The sequence below is a fragment of the Lepisosteus platostomus genome, chromosome 13 (genome assembly GCF_059453375.1).
Source record: "Lepisosteus platostomus isolate fLepPlt1 chromosome 13, fLepPlt1.hap1, whole genome shotgun sequence".
NCBI lineage: Eukaryota > Metazoa > Chordata > Actinopteri > Semionotiformes > Lepisosteidae > Lepisosteus > Lepisosteus platostomus.
This window is the reverse complement of record NC_142623.1, coordinates 3,352,381-3,367,786: the sequence shown is the minus strand read 5'-3', so window position 1 is coordinate 3,367,786 and position 15,406 is coordinate 3,352,381. Positions and strand designations below refer to the sequence as shown.

Genomic DNA, 15,406 nt, shown 5'->3' with positions numbered 1-15,406 from the left:
AAATTAAACTGTAACAAAGTCCGTGAGGGGTAGATTGGTGAACGGCTTACTCAGCAGAGTCAACTCAATAATCACTCACACAGAGCACACTGATGAACTGTCCATCACAACGCACTCTGAACAACAAAAGAGCTGGTTATCTGCAAGATAGATTATCTTCAAAACAGTCAAACTGTCCTCCATCTGAACGTCAAGCCCACAGCGCCTTTGCTCTTTACTGTGCAATCAGGTGTCCAGGAAAGGGACGGAAATAAAGATGATCTTGAATTTATTTTGGCTGCGACATTTGTACCCTGAACCACAGTCGCAGCCCAAATTGTTTTATTGGCATCCTTCATTGCAAGCAATTGTGAGTAGTGCATTTGACTTGGAGGATTTCTATTCTTCAGTTACAAATTATTCAGCTATATCTTTCCAGGGGTTTAATGAATAGCGATTCATTCTGTTCACCGGTGGTAAGGATTTTCAGGCAAATCGGCTGAACCTAGACTACCAATGATTTTATCAGCAGTTCCAGGTGTATCCAAAACACTATCTTGCCTCATAAATTGGAGACAGTTGTGTTTTTCTGTGCTTACATTTGGACTCTGCACCCAAGTGCCATCTTTGAAGAAGAAACAGAACAAACATTCCAAGAGAAGAAAAACATCTTCATTTGCCGTTCAAACACTTTTTAACTGAGAGAAGCAGTGATGAGACAAAGCCGGCAGTCCAAGACATCTGGAGCCACAATGTGTTGATGTGTTGACATTTGCAAAAGAGTATCAGGGGAAAAAACACTATCAGACTGATGCAGTGTGTCATTTTATTTTCTTTCAGATCTTTTTTATTGTAGGCAAAAAATCTTCGGAGACATCTGTCCCAGCCAGTGCCATATACTCTGAGGATGCCCACACATTTCTACCATTGTACTGTCTACACACACACAACCCCAGCACACAAGCGTTCAGTAACACCTCAAATACAACCAAAGAAAGAAAGGAAGACTCTTTTAAGGGAATACAAAAATATGTTTTTTTATTATGGCAGAAAAGAACCAAAAACAAACAACAACAACACGAAGAAAAAAAAGCACTTGTAGAAAAAATACAAAGCTCTCTGGCATATTCTGTAGTTGTTCCATGGCAACATTTAACTTATTTTCTGGTCAGAAGTGCTGCTTGAGGAATACGAGTAAGCCTTCCCTAGTACTATCCTGTCCCGGAGTAATTTGAAGAAGGCATAATAATTACTGAAGAGGATTAAAGCCAGCGATATCGTCTGGTGCCACTTCTCTGAACAGATCAAGGAGTAGAGCTGGTAGAATATCATTGCCCCCTCCAGGATGATAAGGATGTTCAATATTCGCAAGGGCTTGTTGAAGAAAAACTGCGGAAGAGAAAGAAAGACCCGACAGGTGCAGACTGGGTAAGTGCACATCATGTTTGCTATAATCTCAGGTGTGCTTACCTCACCGACATACATTCAAATACATGTTCACTCTCAATCTCACTGTCACTCATTCATAAATATCCTAACACAGTCTCACTGACATACTGTATAATCATATACAGTTATATTCTTCCTGATCTATATTAATGTGTTTTCTCACACATTCTCACTGACATATATTCATAAATATTCATGTATGTAGTCACACATTCCCCCTGATGTATATTTATAAATATTCTCACTGACTCCCATATATTGTCACACATTCTCCCAGATGTATATTCCTACATATTCTTCACGATATATATTCATATACAGTATATTCCCACGCATATAAAATATTCTTATAACCCACCACTCATTATTTACTCATTTATGAAAAGGTAGCCCTTTCAGTAGAATTGCAATGCTATTGTAGGGAGTTTGATGGGGTGGAAGAGTTGTATAGGGTACATGCTGCTCCACACATTGTGCTGTAGGAGGTACTATCCTGCAGGTGAGATATTAAACTGGGGCTCCAGGGCTGTTTGTAAGAGCAGAGGTGCTAACCCTGTTGTCCTGGCTAAAGTTCCCCCTTCACTGAACTTAATCTGCCGAGTAGTGGAGCTGCTCTGTGTCACCCAAGAGAGAGAGCTATGTAAAGTAATTACTATTACTTACATAAAATCGATAATGTGATACATCCGAAGGAACTGCTACATTATAGTGACCCATTGCTTTGTAGACATTCTTGTTGTGTTTGACCAGGACTCCGTGTGGCCACATGTACTCTTCTGTCCACCTGTGAGGAAAACACTGGTCATTACAACAGCTCGGCCCCGGCAACAGCATCTAATACCTGTTTATAATTAAAATAACACTTGCCATATGCTCCTATTGACAGACGGTGCTTTTGGACATTTCAGGTTGTATATTGCAAGAATCAGTTTTAACCTTTTATGCCCTGAATTTTTGTTTTCATGTAAAAAAAAATAAGAAGTGCTCATTCATTATAGGGATGCTTTGTTAATATAAAAAAAGAACACACAAAAGTTTTGATTGTCGTACAACAAGGAAGAGCCGACATCCCAGGGAAGGAAACAGTTCCATCTTCGGAACAACGGGAACGATGGGGTTTATTTCCCAGCACTGCAGACGGCTCGACGGGCTGGCGGACACTAATATCCGGGGTCAAGCGGGGGGCTGGAATCCTGCGCGATGCCAGTGGCCTGATGTTGCTGCTGTACGGAGAGCCCACGGGCAGAGAATGGTGAATGTGGCCCCCGAAACTGGAGAGAATGGTGAATGTGGTCCCCGAAACTGGAGAGAATGGTGAATGTGGCCCCCGAAACTGGAGAGAATGGTGAATGTGGCCCCCGAAACTGGAGAGAATGGTGAATGTGGTCCCCGAAACTGGAGAGAATGGTGAATGTGGTCCCCGAAACCGGAGAGAATGGTGAATGTGGCCCCCGAAACCGGAGAGAATGGTGAATGTGGCCCCCGAAACCGGAGAGAATGGTGAATGTGGTCCCCGAAACTGGAGAGAATGGTGAATGTGGCCCCCGAAACTGGAGAGAATGGTGAATGTGGCCCCCGAAACTGGAGAGAATGGTGAATGTGGCCCCCGAAACTGGAGAGAATGGTGAATGTGGCCCCCGAAACTGGAGAGAATGGTGAATGTGGCCCCCGAAACTGGAGAGAATGGTGAATGTGGCCCTGAAACCGGAGAGAATGGTGAATGTGGCCCCCGAAACTGGAGAGAATGGTGAATGTGGCCCCCGAAACTGGAGAGAATGGTGAATGTGGCCCTGAAACCGGAGAGAATGGTGAATGTGGCCCCCGAAACTGGAGAGAATGGTGAATGTGGCCCAAAAGATCATCGGCCGTGGTCTCACAGAGATGAAACAGCTCTATGAGGACCGCTGCCGTGGTAGAATTCTGGCCATCACAGAGGACAGTCACCACCCCGGGCATGAGCTCTTCACCCCACTGCCCTCAGGCAAGAGATACAAGAGCATACGGACACTGACCACCAGATTCCTCAATAGCGTCTATCCACAAGCAGTGCGGTTGGCAAACACATTTGGCCATGCCCCTCGGAGCACACCTACACCATCAACCTCATTACGATTTCTTATTTACTGCACATCTGCAGGCATTGTTTACACTCAAACTGTTTACTTGTACATTGTCTACTGTTTGTTTGTATGTTGTCCTGATGCATTGTCTGCACTTTGTGTTTTTACACTTTTTAACAATCGAGAGACTTTCTGTAAGTAAGAATTCCACTGTACCAGTACACGAACCGGGTCCACATGGCAATAAAGCTCGAGTTCAAGAGGACTCACGTGTGCTGCAGGACGTTGGAGCAGAGGGAGGGGTCCACTTTCTGCCAGCAGCCCAGGTGGGCGGCGGCCTTGTGCAGGAGGTCGCAGTAGCGGGGGGGCAGCAGGTGGCGCATCAGGATCACGGAGGTGCTGACCGCCACCAGGATGAAGAGCTCGCAGGACCACCTCTTGTCATAGTACTGCGTGCTCTGCAAAAAGGAGAGAGGGATCTGAGGACCACCTGCACAACGGCAACTTAAAGCACCGCCCGGATCATCCTGCGGTCCAGGGGCACAGGGCGGCAACCTGATCAGGGGCTGTCAGTCACATTTAAAAAAGGGCGATGAGTTTATTGGCGTTCATCCACAAACAGCAGAGCGCTCTCCAAAGCTTCTACAGTCTAATAGTTGAAAGTGCACAAAACTTGTAATACCACTGAAGGCAAAAAAAAAAAATAGACAAGCAAAAATAACCGCATTAAAAAAAAGCTGACACAGACAATTCTTTACAGGATTTCTGCATCTCTTGGTGAAAAACTAGAGTTGCTCTAGTGTCCAAAGCCAAGGCACAGCCATTAACACCGAGACAAATGCAAAATGGCAGGTTAACCGCGCACACCTTCACAGAAAGGGCAAAACAAAGCTCTCGTGAAGGTCTGGTGGCAAGTCTTGAGACACGCAAGAGCCGAGCAGGAAACTCACTTTCACAAACCAGACGGGGACGAAGGCCACGTAGTAGGCGCTGAGCATGGAGCTGACCAGCACGTCCTTCATGCGCGAGTTGAAGTCTGCCTTGAGGTACTCCACCTCCTTGCGGATGAGGTCCGGCGACAGGCAGCAGGCGTGGGTGGGCATGGCTTCCTCCCCCCGCAGCTGGCTGGTGTGCTGCTTCCAGGTCTCCTTCAGCACGCTCAGGTAGTCCTTGCCCCTGCCCCCGTGCGCCGGCCCGCCCTCCCTGGCGCCGATGCTGGTGACCGGGGCCAGGAGGCCGGGCCCCCGGACGTCGCAGTTCAGCCGGAAGAAAGGGAGGTACATCCCAAACCTGAAACCGTTCCAGTCGCCCCCGTTAGTCAAGAGCCCATTCTCTGGGCTCTCCTGCATGCAGGCAAATAACAAGAACACGCAGAACGCACAGAAGACCTGCACTCCTAAAGCCTTCCAGGTACTTTGTTTGTTCAGAGCTCCCCCTCAGAGAACGCGTCGGGACCAAGACCAGGTAAGGGAGCCGCATATGAAAGCGGACTGCACTGCGCGCGGGGGGACAACAGAAATTGAAGGGCGAGAGAAAAAAAAACAACGGTGTTGTTTTGGAGTGTGATTCTCATTAACTGTGATTCTCATTGTGCCAGCAGCCATATCACCCTGCAGCTCGCCGCTGGCAGCCCACTGAAGCTCAGCAGGTGTGAGCCTGGTCAGTACCTGGATGGGAGACCTTCTGGGAAAAACTAAGGTTGGTGCTGGTGCAGGTGTTAGTGGGACCAGTAGGGGGTGCTCACCCTGCAGTCTGTGTGGGTCCTAATGCCCCAGTATAGTGACGGGGACACTAGACTGTAAAAAGGCGCCGTCCTTCGGATGAGACGTAAAACGGAGGTCCTGACACCAGGGTGTTTCTCGAAAATAACCAATCATGGCCTCCTAATAATCCCCATCTCTGAATTGGCCTTATCACGCTGTTCTCCTCCCCAATGAAAGCTGGTGTGTGGGGAGTGTACTGGTGCATCATCCAGGTGGGGCTGCACACTGGTGGTGGTGGAGGGGAGTCCCCATTACCTGTAAAGCACTTTGAGTGGAGGGTCCAGAAAAGCGCTATAGAAGCGTAAGCAATTATGAGCTCATTTCATTTTTATCCTAGAGCAGGGGTTGGGAAACTACAGCCCCCTGATCTTTTCTGAGTGGCCTGCGGCTCACTGCCGTTTGAATCTTGAGGGTTACTTTTAGCATCATCTATTGAAAATCCTCCGCCATGGCCTCTACTCGTTAGCTCTGCTGCTCTCCCTCAGCACGAACGGTCAATTGCAGAACAACACCTATCGAACGATGCATTTTACTTTCAGTCTATCAGACGTCAGCTTTCGCCCAGGTTACATACGCCTGCGCTACAACCGATTCCTACCGTAAATTCATTAGGATTTTTGTTGCCTACTGTGATGATGTCTAGTGTGTGCTATCTTGTTTGAAAGCAGATAATGATTTCAAACGGTTCTTAAAGTTATAACTGAAAAGAGGCTAACTGTATGTCATTCCTGTCGCAAAAAAGAGAGATCGATGCAGAGGGTCGAAAATTCAACGACAAATGGTCAGAAGAGTACTTGTGTGTCCCTCAGAAAGAAAAAGGGCATGTGTCTTATCCGTCAGGAAACAATCGCCGTGGTTAAAGAACACAGCATAAAAAGGTGTTACGAGACAAAACATCAGGCTACGTTTTCCGAATACACAGGAGACGGACGGAGGGAAAAATTAAAACAGTAGAAAAAGTTGCTTCAGGGGCAGCAAAAACCATTCAAACCGTTTCGAAGAAAACGTTGCGACTACCCGAAGTAGTTATCGAGTATCACAGCTTCTAGCAGCAGCTGGCCAACCCTTCACGGGCGGTGAGTTTATTCAGCAGTGTGTGCAAGAGGTCGCGGAGGAGATGTGCCCAGAGAAACACGACCTATTCCAGTCGGCGAGTTTATCAGCTAGATAGAGGATTTCTCAGATGGTCCTTCAAGGTTAGTAAAAATGTTTTAGTGGCCCTTGGTCTAAAAAGTTTGCCAACCCCTGTTCTAGAGTATTGCTAGTTGAGTGCTGCCCTCTGCTGGCCTGGTCCACCTACTGCTCAGCGTACTTGCTCATCAAAGCGCGCGGCTCTGGACAGACTTCGAGCTTTAGCAAGAAGCGCCTGCCCGGAAGGGCAGGGACTGCTCTGAAACGGAAACAAGGCAGCGCCTTGCCACCATCTCACACAAACGCGGGGAGAACGTACAAACTCCACACAGACAGCACCCTGGGTCTGGAATCGAACCCGGGGCCCCAGTACGGTACAGCAGCAATGGTGACCACTGCGGCACCGCGGCACGCCGGCAAGGAAGCTCGGTTCTCAAAAAAAAAAGTCTGGAGAGCAAAGGCAAAGCAGAGTGGCGGAGTACTCACGGGTAACACAGGAACAGCAGGTTGAGGAGCGAGTACGTCCTGCAGAGATAGATCATGGAGCGACACAGGCTCCAGCCCGTCCCCGTCAGGACCGCAAACCGGGCCGTCACCAGGAAGACGGAGTGAGGGACCGACAGCCGGCTGCTCTGAGAGGCCTGAATCAGAACGACAGAGGACATCGGACCTCAGGCAGAGCCCTGCTGACAAAACGCTGCATTTTCTTAACAGACCGCACCTCAGTTTGCCTCATGCCCTTCTCAAGGTATTTCAAAACAATGCGATCCAGTCCTACTTACCTGATGACTCGACGTCCCAAGAGGTTTGTTTGTTATTTACAAGGTGGACGTGGGCATTATAGACCAGCACAACGAAAATCCTCTTCACAAATTCTCACTGCTTGATTTAAAATGAATTTATGGTTTTCCATTGTGAAACACCCATTGTTTTTTTATTTAAGACACTAAATCTACAACAGATTTAGCTGCTGTTTTATTTTAAGTGCACATGCGCAGCAATATTGCAAACACCTTTGCTGACGAGTGAAAGCGTTAAGGAGTAGATCGTGTTTTTACCCCTTTTTCTTATAAGTACGGTATAAACCTGCAGGACTGACCTCAAATTTACAACGTTACATTTTACCTCTTTCACAATGGCTGCGATCAGCCTGCGCGCCAACACAGTGATAGTGAAGACAAGCAGGTTGTAGTCAATGAGGTGGAAATTCTGTAAAAGAATAAGGAGAAACTGTTATGTCTGTATAAACTGGACTACACTGGCACTACAGTGATCTTAATTTGTATCTCATCCAAATCCATAAGGAGTGCAAGTTCACTCAGATCGCTTTTTAAATCATATTAATGCAAGCGACTTACAAAGTTTATGGTATTTTGCTTTCTTTAGCTCTTAAAAGTAAAAAGCACTTAATATCTAAAGATCTTATTATCGCCTTCATCAGACAGGATTGTCACTTCCAGACGAAAAGAGCCAAGTCACCTCAGTGTTGTGCTGCAGGGGGCACAGATTCATGCGCCGCAGAGCAGAAAGCACTCCGGCTTTTGTTCCAAAACATGGATTCATTTTTCAAGTCGATGATTCAATAACCTACACCGGACTCGGATCCCGTAAGCTATAAAATGTTTTTTTTTTAAATAACAAAACGGCAGTGTAATTTTTTACCTTTCTCTGTAGTCGAAATCTATTTTTTCCCCCCACAAAGTGCACAGAGCCGCCTTGAACATGAAAGGCATCGTACAATATCAGTGATAATAATTTTACGTGCTTGTGCAGCACAGACAAAATTTGAAATAAAAGCTTGCCGACTCCTGAAACAAAATGCACTTAAAGAAGAAACTCAATTCAAAATGCTATTAACTTCTACTTATGCAAGGTGATGCAGAGCCTGAACAAAAAACAATGCAGCCCGAATACTGGAAAAACGAAACAAATCCTGCAACTGTCCTTCCCGATAGAGACGGCCTTCAGTTATCAATCGTACTGAAGCTACTTTCTCATCAGGCAGGAGTGTATCCCAGTGATTCGTCCCTGGATGGTGTTAAAGAACTTCGGACAAAGTCTCGGCAGCAGGATCCACAGCCTGGGGGGGGGCAAATTTATTCCAAGCTCCCGGGCTGCTCTCTTTCTTAAAGCAGCCCTGAAGGGGCTCCAGGTCAGAGGGATTTAGCAAACTTCCCAGCCCCGAAACCTCTGCCATAAGCACGAGCTGTGAAGAGCGATTTCTACTGAGTGTTTAGGGGGTCCTGCCGTGCTTGCAGAGACGAACCCCAGTGCCCCTTGGGGGGGCGAGCAGCCTCTTACCAGGGAGGTGTGGGAGGGGGGGTGCGAGGCGGGGTACCACCACACGGTCTTGTAGATGTTGATGTAATGGACAAACAGAGCGATGAGGTGGCAGAAGAAGAGGTGGAGCTCGAACAGCACGCTCTTGTCCCTGGACAGCTCTGGGATCTTGCAGTGCTTCAGGGGCACCACCGTCTGGGCGGCCAGGGGCGGGCTGGACATCCCCGTGCCGGAGCCACTCCTGAGGACCGGTGGAGACACACAGGCGCCGTTAGCGTCACGCACACACAGCATGCTGGGTGAGCACGCGCCCGACCCCCGTGGGGTCATGCTCTTACTCTCCATATTGCGGTCTTAAGGGCCATGCGTGACAGGGCCCTTGAAGGCAGCGAAATGAATGGGGTCACAGAATCAAGACCGATATTATATAGAACACAGAACCAGGATCAATAAGAGTTCAAACATCTGACATATGTTGATATGCCTAAAATGTCACCAACGCTAAAATGGGGTGTGTGGTCAAATTCTAATTACAACGAAACAAGCGGATGAAAAAAAAATAGTTCGGCGTTTGGTGTGAATTTGCCTGGCTAAGAAAACGACAGCCTTGGCCTGCCTCTCCAGGGAGGAATGAACCAGGGAGGCAGCTGCAGGTGTGAAGATGAGGAGGGGAAGGGGAAAAGAAGGTGCAGGGTAGCTGGTGCATATTTACACGTGAGAGAGCTGTGCTGCCTCTCTGCCCTTAATCCTGAACTGGCTACTGGACAAACATGGCTTAAAACACATCAAGCAATGTTATGTAAAAATTGCATGGCACACTAGCAAGGCCTCACTTAGAATACTACGTATTCAATACTGTGTATTGGTCACCAGGTTACAGGAAAGATACAGCTGCTCCTGAATCAGTCCAGAGAAGAGCCACATGGTTCACTCCTGGGCTGCAGGGAATGTCCTACACTGACAGACTGAAAGAACAGAATCTTTTCAGTCTTGGACAAAGATTACAAGAAGACTTGATACTGTACAGTACTGTACAGGACTTGATACTGTACACAAGTACTGAAAACCCTCAAGGGCACAAAATAAACCCAGCAGACGTCCTTAAAATCAACAGCGAAACACAAACCAGGGGTACACAGGGGGAAACTATGTGGAAGTAGATAGAAAACTGAGCGCAGGGGGCAGTTCCTCACTTCAAGAGTAGTGGGAGTCTGGAACAAACTACCTGGCTACGTTGTTGAAGCAGCTGGATGAGTTCACCAGAGGATCAACTCACTGCTGATAACCCTTCCTTGTGCACAGAAGGAGCTCATCTGAGCCAGGGCTGTGCGATTAACTGACACAGGAGAGCCCTGAGGAGCTGATGGCTCGGCTCGGGCCGGCCGAGACTCACCGGGCGCGGGACCGGACCGACGTGACGGGGGAGCTGGTGGAGTGGTTCCCATTGCCCACGGAGCCCGGCTCGTTCAAGGGGGTTCGGCAGTAGGAGGTCCGGTTCGGTCCTCTCCTTCCGCCGGCCATCCCAGAAAAGGCCCGCAGCAGTCTTCTCCTCTCAGCCGGAACCTGGAAAGGACAGGAGAGGAGCCCCTCAGCGCGTGGCCGCGGACGGCTCGCTCCGGTGACGACCCAGGGCAGCTCCTCAACAAAGCAACCGAGCGAACACGCGGTAAAAGACTCTCTGCACCGCTGAGACACCCCCATCCTGGCCAGACGGTTTCGGGACATGACATTTACAAAAAGAGGGGGACGTGGGGCAAAGCAAGCTGGCTGTGTTTACCCCCGCGGTCGCACCCTTGCAGTAAGGAGACTCTGCCAGATTACTGTGAACTGTCCAGCTACTGAGCAAGACTGAAACCATCTCAGGTTGTTCCCAGGAAACGCAGAAATGTAGGCACTTATCCCCCTTGTGCGATTCAAGAATGGTTCTAAGTGGGAGGAAACAATTTGGTAGGCTTGTAGTTAATTGACCCAAAGCTGTCTCATTAAAGAAACAAAGGTATCAGCAACCACAGTATGGGCTTGCTCCACTCTCCCACAGCTCTTTGTGTAATGTAGTGACTATTGTTCCGATCAAAGGGTCGTAACCTGTCGTTTTCTGAAAGAAGCTAGGTTATGGACATCAGCAAGGGCTGGGCAGCCTGTCCCACACTACTGCACCGGGTGAAGACGTGCTTATTGCTGTGAGGTTTAAATGCTCTTCCACATGCAAACGACGCTTGCTACCACTGCACCATCTCAAATGTAAAGAGACTATTTATTGCGATCACAATACGAACTTGTAGCAGGAGGCGAACGAACTAAACGAATCACATTGCAAAACTAAATACAGGCCACAGCACTAACAACCCGGTAAATTATTGTCTTATTTCGAGCGCTGAGTTCACAGCTCGGGCAAGAATCAAAACACTGCGCCAAGGCTGAGGCCTAACATCAACATTTCGTGCCTTGTGCTCGGTAAACACTCACACACGAACCTTCTGGCTTACCGATGGCGGCTTTTACGCCGAGACGGTGGAGCAGTTCATAAAAATGACTGGTTCTAGGTCCTGGCGGTGAGTTTTAAACAGTTTCCAGAAAGCACGGACGCAACTTTCATTCTGCAAAGGATGAAGAGCGACCCGCAGCTCTGGAAACAGGAAGGGGGCGCGGACTTGTTTGAAGACAAACCAGGAGATATTTTTTTCTTAAAGAGACACGATGCATGTAGCAGTGTTTCTGTCACAGCACACGTGACGCCACGGTGCTTTATCCTTCAGAAATGCGCTGTATTCGAATAGGTTGTGAAATTATTGATTAGTGCATTACATGGTTTACAACAATCGGATCTTTCTATTGATTTAAATAATCTGGGTGATCTACAACTTGTTTTTTTTATTATTAGCAGAGCCTGGATACTGCCATCCCTTCTTTTTATCTTATCTTCCTAAATCACCAGGGCGCGATTCAGTGGCTCTGATCTGGCAGAAAAAAATTATTTTCATTCAGAAATATTTTATTTAGAAAACCTGTACTTTTTCGTTTCTTTTTAAAATAAAATAATACTCTGCAGTCAAAGGTGCTCTGCATTGTAAGGTGTTAAAACTAAACTGTAATCTGGTAATAAATTAAATGAATACACTCCTTAGGATACAAGCCTAAATTCCTAGAATGTTGTGGTTTAGTTATGACACATACTGTAATTAATAATAATAATAATAATAATAAGGTAGAGATAAGAGATCAGTGCTAATTTTATAAATAAGTAATGTTAACTTTACAGCAAACTTTTTTACAAGGATTCGTTTTTTATGTCAGACTTAACATTGTAACTGCATTGCAGAAGTGTAAGGCATTGATGTTGTGCGTGTGTGATTTGAGATATTTCTTGGGGAATTTTTTTATACACATCACTGAAATTCAATTCAATTCAAAATACCTTATTCATCCCCAAGGGGAGCAATTTAAGTTAAATGGCCAAAAAATCATGAAAATGTCAGCTTAGTACAAACTTCCAAGCTGACAAGTTAAGATTTTGCATGAATGTCGTAGGTTGGTGGCGACAACATTGCAAAATCGTTGTCACAATATCACTTAGCTGATGAACGTTAACATCATTCGCTGCACTCCACATGTTTGCTGTCCCACAATATTACTGTGCAAACTTTCTGTGTTTTCCTATGCTGCCAAAACATTTTTTGACCTGGTTGTTTATTCTGAGTTGGGACACAAAGGTTCAGAAGTACTGTCTTTCTACCTAGACGAACAGACTGGAGACACCTCCTGCCAATGCAGAAGCATGTAACATGTGCTGTTGCAATGCATACAGTACGTCATATAAAACCTGGAGAAATAAAGCTGTCTAAAATGGGCCTCCTTGACAACACAATGGTTACTTTACTCCAGAGATTCCTGCACAGGCCTTTGCATTTTGTGGTAGAGAAAGGCGTCTGTACAGTGGTAGCCTTGGGAGAATCTCACATTCACACACAGTCCTGCGCTCGAGTCTCTGATTAAAGAGCTGCCAGCAGGCTCAGCCTCCCCGAGGACACCAGGCGTTTTGTTTTAACTGATAGATGGCGCGATTTCTGCTGAGCCTGTAGAGGGCATGTTGATGCCACCTTCAACAAGGAAATGTCAATTACAGGGCTCCAAAGGGCAGCTTTCATCCCACTCAGGAACAAGCTCACATCAGTCGAGACATTTGTTTCCTTGTTATGACTTTCTTGAGCGGAAGCTGTCTGGAAAACAGCAGCAGCCAGGCCTGGCCACAGGGCCCGCCCGGGAGAGGAGGAACTCGATCCTGTTCCAGTGTTTAGTCATTGAATGAAGATGCTGTATCTCCAGTACATACGGCTGAATCTTGGGTTCCTGCTCTGAATGGACTGAGTGCCCACAAACAGAGTCGCTCATGGTCAGCAAAGCTGTGCAGCAGGTCAAGGCAACACACCTGTGGTCTTATAAAGAGAATTAATGTATTTAAATTGGTCTAAGATGTTCAAAGCACCTGCCCGGGTAGTTTTAATAATAATTATTATTATTATAATAATTGCTTACACTTCTATAGCGCTTTTCTGGACACTCCACTCAAAGCGCTTTACAGGTAATGGGGATCCCCTCCACCACCACCAGTGTGCAGCCCCACCTGGATGATGCGACAGCAGCCATAGTGCGCCAGAACGCTGGTGAAGCCAATTCATAGAAGTGGATTATTAGGAGGCCATGATTGATGAAATCCAATGGGAAATTTGGCCAGGACGCAGGGGTTACACCCCTACTCTTTTCGAGAAACGCCCTGGGATTTTAAACGACCACAGAGAGTCAGGACCTCCATTTAATGACCAATGTTCACATCCTATATATATATATTTTTTTTTTTTACCGTTGAACTCCTCACTGCATTTGGAGAAATTGCGACGTGAAAAACCCCCCAGCAACGTGGTCGCAAGAGCCCTCTTCGGGCGACCGGTTTTCACCAGCCTGTCACACGGAAAACGACCACAAGAGGGCAGCATTGCACCAGCCGTCCCGGCGTGGACACGGAGCCGGCGAGCGCAGGAGCGGAGAGGCTGTAGAAGTAATGATGACATATACGGCTTGTCATAAACTAAACGCTGACTTATGAGCCGACAGGAAAAGAGGATGGATTAGTTATTTATCGTGGGATAAGGAGTCATTGGACGAGAGACTTGCTTGATATGGGCCTGCTGTTTAGAACTCGCAAAGGGGCCACTATCTGAATCATAGTGCATGCACGCCCGTACGCTCAGGAGTAAAACAGAGATAGATGAGACGACTCGAACAATACCAGCGGTAGTGAATTGGTTGGTATCAACAATGCAAACCCTTCAGCGGCGCGCACGGTCAGTTTTACAGTAAAGGGGCGAGCAGCAGGGTGTGGAGGTGTCGGCCGCTCTCAGCTCTCAGCCCAGGCCTTCGCTCCACGGCCTCCCTCTTTAAACGTCTTAACGCGAAAGTGAGGAGCTAAACACGGCGGTCATTACGTGTATCCTTCGGGATGATAAAGTTAGAGATCCTGGCAGGTAGTTTTAGACGTTTCTGGAAGTTTAAAAAAAAATCGAGGCGTGCTGAGCGATGTCGAACGCTTCCCCCCTTAATAAACAGCACTTTCTCTGGTGGGATGAACGGGCTCCACCAACCACTCGAACTTGACAGAGGTCATGAGCTCTTTAACGGCCTCAGGAGAACATACCCAGAGGTTATGCCGACCATAACTAAAACCATGCACATCACGGAGGAAGGAGAACTCTGTGTCTCAAATAGCAGACCTATACCTGTTACTCTCCCCGGTCAGTGGTCAGCAGTGATGGGAGGAAAGGGCGAGAGCACTGTAAGAAATGATTGGAAAGGACTGCAGCTGAGGTGCAGTAGCGGAGCATTCAGGAGTGATCCCATCACTGCGGACCACTGACCGGGGGGACAACAGGTATACGGTCTGCTATTTGAGACACAGTGTTCTCCTTCCATCATGTTATGTGATATGTGCGTATAACAGGGATCTCAGCCGCCGGGCTAGGGGAGGTCTCGTTAAGCTCAGCCGGTGAGTTCGCTGTCACGTGACGCCAGAGACCCGCGTCCGCGCCCAGGCAGTGAGGGATGAACTGGCAGGGCAGGAGTGGCAAAGGGCGGGAACTCCAAGAACCGTCACACGGGCTTGGTTTTAGTAATGGTTGGAAAGCGTCACATTTTCAGTGCGCAATAACCAGGGTTTGGGCATGTTCTGCTACTAATAATCTACTGACACCCAGTCTGTCCCATTAATCCAAGGACCTCATCCGGGCCTTTCCCGAAGGAAGACTTGGGGTCAATGACATGGCCGGGCAGGCCGTTCCAGACTCCCCCAACCCTTCGCGTAAAGACGCGCCTCCTGTTTTCAGTTTTTAAATGCACTTCCATGGGGTTTCCATCTGCGTCCCCCAGCTCGTCTTTCAAAACCTTGCCGCATATAAGGCGACGCGTAGACTCAAAATACTCTATTTGAAACAAAGAACCATCGGTTCAGATTCTTTGCCATTTGATTTGATCGGAAGATGGTAGAAGACGGTAAACAGTCAAAATCATTCCAAGAGCTGTATGAACATGCAGGTGGGGGCACATGTCCGTCACATCTGGGAAACAATGCAAGCTTTTCTCCAACTATCACCCTACTTGTAGCACGAGGAGCGAACTTCAGAGGCAAAAGGGGTATTGAAAAATCATAAAGGTAAGAGGCATTTCCATGCAATCTCCGCATGAGACTTGCATCGG

The 15,406-nt window shown here is 47.5% G+C and overlaps 1 protein-coding gene across 3 annotated transcripts; it reads right to left on the bottom strand.

The window, feature by feature from the left end:
• Nucleotides 1-989: 989 nt before the first annotated feature.
• On the bottom strand, nucleotides 990-11,329 carry tmem39b (transmembrane protein 39B). 3 transcript variants are annotated; one of them, XM_088602591.1, is made up of 9 exons: nucleotides 11,137-11,329; nucleotides 10,056-10,225; nucleotides 8,684-8,903; nucleotides 7,508-7,591; nucleotides 6,869-7,023; nucleotides 4,439-4,778; nucleotides 3,759-3,946; nucleotides 2,092-2,212; nucleotides 990-1,368 (listed from the first exon to the last, which is right to left on the bottom strand). In XM_088602591.1, exons 2-9 carry the CDS (start codon nucleotides 10,181-10,183, stop codon nucleotides 1,132-1,134), a joined length of 1,473 nt encoding a protein of 490 aa, XP_088458717.1. In that variant the 5' UTR covers nucleotides 10,184-10,225; nucleotides 11,137-11,329; the 3' UTR covers nucleotides 990-1,131. The 3 variants fall into 3 exon arrangements, with proteins under 3 accessions (XP_088458717.1, XP_088458716.1, XP_088458718.1); XM_088602590.1 differs by having other exon boundaries at nucleotides 11,149-11,329; XM_088602592.1 differs by lacking the exon at nucleotides 7,508-7,591 and having other exon boundaries at nucleotides 11,149-11,329.
• Between the last annotated feature and the right edge of the window lie 4,077 nt (nucleotides 11,330-15,406).

Bases quoted from the DNA above. Each gene is read 5' to 3' on its own strand.
- tmem39b (XM_088602591.1), bottom strand. From the start codon at position 10,183: ATGGCCGGCGGAAGGAGAGGACCGAACCGGACCTCCTACTGCCGAACC. The intron at 3,947-4,438 runs GTGAGTTTCCTG...TCCTTTTTGCAG, and splicing joins TCCCCGTCTGGTTTGTGAAA to AGCACGCAGTACTATGACAA. The intron at 1,369-2,091 runs GTAAGTAATAGT...TCTCTTCCGCAG, and splicing joins TATCACATTATCGATTTTAT to TTTTTCTTCAACAAGCCCTT.